Source organism: Pollicipes pollicipes, unplaced genomic scaffold, assembly GCF_011947565.3.
Source record: "Pollicipes pollicipes isolate AB1234 unplaced genomic scaffold, Ppol_2.1 Scaffold_7025;HRSCAF=8324_pilon_pilon_pilon, whole genome shotgun sequence".
Taxonomy (NCBI): Eukaryota; Metazoa; Arthropoda; class Thecostraca; order Pollicipedomorpha; family Pollicipedidae; genus Pollicipes; species Pollicipes pollicipes.
Window position 1 is genome coordinate 101,969 of NW_023596980.1, and position 8,334 is coordinate 110,302.

Below are 8,334 nucleotides of genomic sequence, written 5' to 3' on the forward strand. Positions count from 1 at the left end.
AGCCTAGGCAGCTGCTCGCAAAAATGGGATGTTGATAACAGACTGGCGACAGCGGTGGGAAACTGGGTTTTTTAATAAATCGCGGCAATTCTTAGCTTAATGTATCCGCTATAATACATTTACCAAGACCGAGCGTCGTAGCCATCAGCGCCACTACACGGATGGACTTATCGTAGGGGATCGCTGTGCTCCAAGCGACAGCTTGTTTGAACGCCGCTTTCATGTAATATTCAGTTTATCTGGTGAACGATTCTGTCACAGTAGTTTCGATCAGGGGTTTGGTTGTTCGGAGGGACGTTGATAGTACATTTTCTGCCACCGGCTTGAACCCATGGCTGGAAGCTTAGGGTCAGCTCATAGCCCAGGCAACTGCTCGCAGAAGTGGGGAAGGTTAGTAACAGCTTGCCCACAGCCGCTTGAAACTCGTGTTTTAATCGACTGCATCAAAGTTATGATAATTTGTTGTGGCCGCTCATAGATATTTTCCGAAGCATGCGCGCTCTGCATGTCATAAACACTGCGTGTCTGGATATATATTATTAAGTTCATTATGCTGCAGACTACAGGTTTTATGTCTGGTGCTTTCGCGCCCCATGCACTTCATCGAGTGCAGGGTACTGCAGTTTTATATTGAAATTATAGGTTTGGGTTTTTGACACATTATCGTCAGTAAAAGTAACACCGTCAATTTGCAAGATCGATCTAGCAGATTTTCTAATCACACTCTAAACAGGATGGCTCACCTGAGATATATTCTGCAAACACCTGTGTTATTTGCGGAAAAGATTATGGCACGATTGTGGGCTTGAAAGGATTACGTCTCGGAAACATTTTTTTCCTGGAACGACCAAAACATGACATGAGAACTTTTAATCCATGCCAAAGCGCTCCAGTGCGTCTGAAATATTCCACTTTTGTGTTTTCCCTTCAGGAGGAGCGCAGTCATGCAAAAAAATTAGACACTAAGTGGGGTAATACGGGCTGAACCTACGCCACACCCAATCCCTACATCAGAGCAACGCGTGTTTCTCTCCGGCCAGAAGGTGTTATCCCGGACCAAAACCGTATTCTTCGCGTTGAAAAAGACATTAGCTCAGAATTTAGGCGACTTTTCAGAATTGATATAATTCTGTCACCCTCTCCGAACCAAACAAGAAAGAACACCGCTGATGTTCGACCATAACGCTGGGAACTAGAACAGTCATCACAGATTATCACCACAACTTTTCTGCCTCACGTAGAGCTCACGTAAATCTGAAAACATTCGGCATTAGTCTTCAGCATATACGGATACTTCGAGGAAAATACGAAACAACAACGAAACGGAGTTCCATTTCTTTTACTTTTTATGTTCATTTGTGGGCAGGGTTAATCCTCTCAACAAGGAAACAGAAATTAACGTGAGAGACAAGATCTTTACATCCATATGTCAGCAGGTTGTTGCTTGAGTCACGACACGTGCACGAAAGGCCTGGCTCTCATACAGCTGCGGTTTGAATGCTACACGCCCTACAGCTGTATCAGTGTCGCACAGTTGGTCGTAAGAGGCAAACGGCGCCACCTTCGTTGAATTGAGCCAGGTGCGGATTACACGAACTGAACTTCTGATTTCACCCACGGGATGGCAGGAGTATCGACTGCGTGTTATCACCCAGCTGCCTGTGTGAATCATAGCTCATGGGTCGTTGAAATAGAAAAACGGCATAGCACTGCTGTAAGTTATTGGGCCAGAACGCCTTGTACCCACCCCTAACTTTTGCAACGTGCAATAATCTATGAGATCACTCTATACCTACATACGACTCGTAGTTATCGTGTTTATTCGAGAAAGCAGTTTGCCATTCGCAAACATTTTTAAAGAATGCACCCTTGACATAAAAACAATGATTGATTTGCTTCCAATTTGCAGCGAAATTGGTTCTCCAGCCAGTACTTGTACATATTTGCAAAGAAACATCCGAGCGGTGATACCATAGCGACACCATGTACATCGCAGCAGTTTTCCGCTTGGGCAGCGGAAGCGTGCCTCTGTCGTGCAGAATCGGAGCATCCGTTTCGAGAATGGGTCGTGATGGTTTCAATGGTGGCAAGACTTGGTGTTTGTAGACGCATTCGAATGTGATTTGGATTGTTTCATCAACAGGTGCGTTTGGGAAATGACTGTCTACGCCCAATGAAACAAGTAGGCCAGTGGGATTGTAAAACCTGATGATGCCAATTAACTCTCCGGTGGGTTGCAGGCTATACTCTGCCGGTGTGTAGAGTTCAATCATGCTATTATAAGTTTTTGCCAGCTGATAGGCAGCTGCTGGAATTTTAGATATAAGTGGTCCCGAGGCTGCTCATTTCATGGCTTTGCCTTTAGCTATATATATGTATATATATATATATATATATATATATATATATATATATGTATATGTATATATATATATGTATATATATATATATATATATATATATATATATATATATATATATACACATGCGTGTGTGATGGGTTGTAACGTGCCATTACGGGATGGGTAGTTATGATGCATCGTTTTGATTTGGTGCCAATTGTTTCGCTCGCGTTGCAACTTTTTCGTTATTGTGACGAGATTGACCGGCTTACACAACATCATGTCACGTGGAGGTTCACTGCCTAATATTAATTACAAATATTGTTGTCGTCAAGAGCTTCGTTGAATAGAAATGTCTCGTTTCAGTTGATCAGATAACATTGTCCCCTGGAAGACGTATGAGTCTTGTTAAGAAACGCATGGCTCCAGTGCTTCACTGTATTGCACCAGAGCAGGTCAGGTCACGAAAAGCTTGATAACAACACATTTACACGTTTAAATAGGCAAACGTTCTCACCCGGTGACTAGTACGCCGCAGCCTTGTATGCCGGGGCGGGATGGCTGTAAGTAGGCTTGTAGGCAGGCTTGTAAGCCGGAGTTGCAGCCTTGTAGGCAGGGGCGGGGTGGAACTCGGGGTACTGGGCCTCTCCCTCGTAGGTGACCTCAGCGTTGTAGCCGCCGTAGTGGTCAGCGACGTACTTGACGTGCTGAACACGGCCGTCGGGCAGAGCCACCGAGTAATATCCCTGGGTGTTGTGGCCATCGCTCTCCTCCTTCTTGGCGAAGTTGGTGCCGGTGTACTGGTCGTTGACGGCGTAGTCGTAGGCGAACGGCTTGGGCTCCTCCTTATACTGGGGCTCCGGATGGTAAGAGGCCGGCTTGTAGGAGGGGGCCGGGTGGTAGGGAGCCGGCGTGGGCTTGTACACCGGCGTCTCCAGAGCCGGAGCGGTGGCGGCGACAGCCAGCATGGCGGCAACGACGAAGATCTGAAATGCCACCACAGTTGTGTTATTAATAAGCCAGTCGTTTTGACATTTTTCCTGTTTTACAATGCAGTTTACAACCACGCTTCTGATACAACGCATCTCAGCATGGCTCCGACCACGGCATATCTTCCCGAGTGATCTCTGACAGTTGGAAAACACTACCTCAAACACCTCCTTCAAGCGACTACCTGCATGCTGTGTTTTTGTGGTCGAGTACGCAGTGAAACTGGTGCCTACTTCCACAGTGCTTTCGTTTTCATAGGCCGTCCGCGAGCCGCCGATGTAAGGCCAAGGACAGGAGCCCACTGAACGGGAGGCTCCCGCTACCACAGGCTAGGCTGATGAATTAGCATGGAGACTTGGCCGATCCCTGGGACACGCCCAACTTGTGGCAAGCGATTTTGTCGCCCTTTAAATTCGGTCTTTCCTTACCCATGACTTTAGATGTGGGTGTTCCATTGAAAACGTACAGGCACATATTCAGTTGATGATGAAGAGAATGTAATAGATGACGAGCGCGCGCTGTGCATGACCGCTGAGCGCGGTCATGCACTTCATCGGGTGCAGGGCACTGCAGTTTTAGATTAAAATTACAGGTTTGAGTTTTTGACACATTATCGTCAATAAAAGTATCATCGTCAATTTGCAAGATCGATCTAGAAGATTTTCTAATCACACTCTAAACAGGAGGGCTCACCTGTGATATATTCTGCAAACACCTGTGTTATTTGCGGAAAAGATGATGGCACGAGTGTGGGCTTGAAAGGATTACGTCTCGGAAACATTTTTTTCCTGGAACGACAAAAACATGACATGAGAACTTTTAATCCATGCCAAAGCGCTCCAGTGCGTCAGAAATATTCCACTTTTGTGCTTTCTCTTCAGGAAGAGCGCAGTCATGCAAAATTAATTAGGCACTAAGTGGGGTAATACGGGCTGAACCTACGCCACACCCTTTCCTCCATCAGAGCAACGCGTGTTTCTCTCCGGCCAGAAGGTGTTATCCCGGACCAAAACCGTATTCTTCGCGTTGAAAAAGACGTTAGCTCAGGATTGAGGCAACTTTTCAGAATTGACATAATTCTGTCACCCTCTCCGAACCAAACAAGAAAGAACACCGCTGATGTTCGACCATAACGCTGGGAACTAGAACAGTCATCACAGATTATCACCACAACTTTTCTGCCTCACGTAGAGCTCACGTAAATCTGAAAACATTCGGCATTAGTCTTCAGCATATACGGATACTTCTAGAAAAATACGAAACAACAACGAAACGGAGTTCCATTTCTTTTACTTTTTATGTTCATTTGTGGGCAGGGTTAATCCTCTCAACAAGGAAACAGAACTAAACGTGAGAGACAAGATCTTTACATCCATATGTCAGCAGGTTGTTGCTTGAGTCACGACACGTGCACGAGAGGCCTGGCTCTCATACAGCTGCGGTGTGAATGCTACACGCCCTACAGCTGTATCAGTTATGCACAGTTGGTCGCAAGAGGCAAACGGCGCCCCCTTCGTTGAATTGAGCCAGGTGCGGATTACACGAACTGAACATCTGATTTCACCCACAGGATGGCAGGAGTATCTACTGCGTGTTATCACCCAGCTGCCTGTGTGAATCATAGCTCATGGGTCGTTGAAATAGAAAAACGGCATAGCACTGCTGTAAGTTATTGGGGCAGAACGCATTGTACCCACCCCTAACTTTTGCAACGTGCAATAATCTATGAGATCACTCTATACCTACTTACATCTCGTAGCTATCGCGTTTATTCGAGAAAGCAGTTTGCCATTCGCCAACGTTTGTAGATAATGCACGCTTGACATAAAAAAATGATTGATTTGTTTCCAATTTGCAGCGAAATTGGTTCTCCAGCCAGTGCATGTACATATTTGCAAAGAAACATCCGAGCGGTGATACCATAGCGACACCATGTACATCGCAGCAGTTTTCCGCTTGGGCAGCGGAAGCGTGCCTCTGTCGTGCAGAATCGGAGCATCCGTTTCGAGAATGGGTCGTGACGGTTTCAATGGTGGCAAGACTTGGTGTTTGTAGACGCAGTCGAGTGTAATTTGGATTGTTTCATCAACAGGCGCGTTTGGGAAATGACTGTCTACGCCTGATGATGCAAGTAGACCGGTGGGATTGTAAAACCTGATTTTGCCAATTAATTGTCCTGTGGGTTGCAAGCTATACTCTGCTGGTGTGTAGTGTTCAATCATGCTATTTAAAGTTTTTGCCTGCTGATAGGTAGCTGTTGGGATTTTAGATATATGTGGTCCCAGGGTTGCCCATTTCATAGCTTTATCTTCAGCTTTATATATATATATATATATATATATATATATATATATATATATATATATACATATACATATGTGTGTGATGGGTTGTAACGTGCCATTACGGGATGGGTGGTCAAGTACGGATCCTTTGTCCATTGTAGTGATGTGGGGAAGCTCTCATCCGTCAGGCAGCCACAATTCAGATGTGTTTGACCAGCCGCGCACTGATAACCACCTTTCAGGTCACTTCAGTGTGGCGATTTTGCTGGCCGGCACCTACATTTCGCAGAGAAAATGGGCGTTGTGATGCATCGTTTTGATTTGGTACCAATTGTATAGCTAGTGTATAGTTTTGTATAATAATAAAAATTGTATAGCATTGTATGACATTTTCGTATTGTGACGAGATTGACCGGCTTGCACGCCATCATGTCACATGGAGGTTTACTGCCTAATATTAATTACAAATGTTGTTGTCGTCAAGAGCTTCGTTGAATGGAAATGTCCCGTTTCAGTTGGTCAGATAACATCGCCCCCTGGAAGAGGTATGAGTGTTTTTAAGAAACGCATGGCTTCAGTGCTTCACTGTATTGCACCAGAGCAGGTCAGGTCACGAAAAGCTTGATAACAACACATTAAGACATTTAAATAGGCAAACGTTCTCATCGGGTGACTAATACGCCGCAGCCTTGTATGCCGGGGCGGGATGGCTGTAAGTAGGCTTGTGGGCAGGCTTGTAAGCCGGAGTGGCAGCCTTGTAGGCAGGGGCGGGGTGGTACTCGGGGTACTGGGCCTCTCCCTCGTAGGTGACCTCAGCGTTGTAGCCGCCGTAGTGGTCAGCGACGTACTTGACGTGCTGAACACGGCCGTCGGGCAGAGCCACCGAGTAATATCCCTGGGTGTTGTGGCCATCGCTCTCCTCCTTCTTGGCGAAGTTGGTGCCGGTGTACTGGTCGTTGACGGCGTAGTCGTAGGCGAACGGCTTGGGCTCCTCCTTATACTGGGGCTCCGGATGGTAAGAGGCCGGCTTGTAGGAGGGGGCCGGCTTGTAGGAGGGGGCCGGGTGGTAGGGGGCCGGCGTGGGCTTGTACACCGGCGTCTCCGGAGCCGGGGCGGCGGCGGCGACAGCCAGCACGGCGGCAACGACGAAGATCTGAAATGCCACCACAGTTGTATTATTAACAAGCCAGTCGTTTTGACACTTTTCCTGTTTTACAATGCAGTTTACAACCACGCTTCTGATACAACGATCTCAGCATGGTTCCGACCACGGCATGTCTTCCAGAGTGATCTCTGACAGTTGAAAAACACTACCTCAAACACCTCCTTCAAGCGACTACCTGCATGCTGTGTTTTTGTGGTCGAGTGCGCAGTGAAACTGGTGCCTGCTTCCACAGTGCTTTCGTTTTTATAGGCCGGCCGCGAGCCGCCGATGTAAGGCCAAGGACAGGAGCCCACTGAACGGGGGGCTCCCGCTACCACAGGCTAAACTGATGAATTAGCATGGAGACTTGGCCGATCCCCGGGACACGCCCAACTTGTGGCAAGCGATTTTGGCGCCCTTTAAATTCGGTCTTTCCTTACCCATGACTTTAGATGTGGGTGCTCCATTGAAAACGTATAGGCACATATTCAGTTGATGATGAAGAGAATGTAATTGATGACGAGCACGCTGTTGTACATTCAGGTGCCATGTCATGCGTTAATGTGCCAAAGTTGATTTTTTTGGTTATATATATTTCTACACACACGTATACATAAATACATATATGTCTATATGTAGATAGATAGATAGATAGATATATATATACGTATATATATATATATATATATATATATATATATATATATATATATATATATATGTATATGTTGATATTTTGTGACACTTTCGGCATTCGCATGTTGCCTCTAGTTTTCCAGCAGTTTGGGTAACCGTTTTGTGAAGCATTCTTAGCGTTTAAGTACCATGTAGCTTTTTGCGTCCTACCAAAAATTGCCTTGAAAAACTTCTGATGTAAAACTTTCGATTTCAAACGGAATGTTTTTGCAGCAATTGAGCCATATAATATAAACACTTTATACATAAGCACTATAAACGGGCAAATGCATACAATTCTGGATGCCTATAGTTAGAAATTTAATGCACCAATTTTTAGCAAATACCTCACGTTAATTTCAGGGATTGTGACATACCAGCCTAAATGTAACAGAGCCTAAAAGGAAGAAAATCTGTACTGTGGGGTTCCGTAATGCCAGAACCAAAGGCAGCCCATTTCGCAAGTCTCAGCCCGTGGTCCATCTTTAGAATATCCACACAACACCACGAGAGCCATGCAACGTCAATACTCGCAGCACTAACTCCCTATGTCTCATGCGCACCATGGCCATGACGTTTAATATTTTGTCTGTTCTGCGCCAGATGATACACCAAACTCCTAAATCATTGAACTACTGCTGCCAGGTCATCGCCAGTTGGACAAATGTGTCATAGCTGACCGTTGCCGCCATCTTTTGGATGCTGTATAACCGACGTTGCGTATTGTATGTTCATTGCCATGTATTGGCACTTATCATCGGAACGTTTATATTTCTAGCGCAAGTTTCTCTTCTCTTGTTTACGTTTTAGCCTATCGGCTAGGTCGTAGCACTGTTTTTGCCCTACAACGCTTCCGGTACAGTATGCCAGCAATCTGCCCCATGTCGTGACGGACTCA

The 8,334-nt window shown here is 45.8% G+C and overlaps 2 protein-coding genes across 2 annotated transcripts; both read right to left on the reverse strand.

Moving 5' to 3' along the window:
- Positions 1 to 2,866: 2,866 nt before the first annotated feature.
- LOC119108904 (cuticle protein 7-like) lies at positions 2,867 to 3,522 on the reverse strand. Its single transcript, XM_037232449.1, has 2 exons — positions 3,517 to 3,522; positions 2,867 to 3,274 (listed from the first exon to the last, which is right to left on the reverse strand). The coding sequence occupies exons 1-2, from the start codon at positions 3,520 to 3,522 to the stop codon at positions 2,867 to 2,869; spliced, it is 414 nt and encodes a 137-aa protein (XP_037088344.1).
- Positions 3,523 to 6,267: 2,745 nt separating this feature from the next.
- LOC119108905 (cuticle protein 7) lies at positions 6,268 to 6,963 on the reverse strand. Its single transcript, XM_037232450.1, has 2 exons — positions 6,958 to 6,963; positions 6,268 to 6,617 (listed from the first exon to the last, which is right to left on the reverse strand). Exons 1-2 carry the CDS (start codon positions 6,961 to 6,963, stop codon positions 6,291 to 6,293), a joined length of 333 nt encoding a protein of 110 aa, XP_037088345.1. The 3' UTR covers positions 6,268 to 6,290.
- Between the last annotated feature and the right edge of the window lie 1,371 nt (positions 6,964 to 8,334).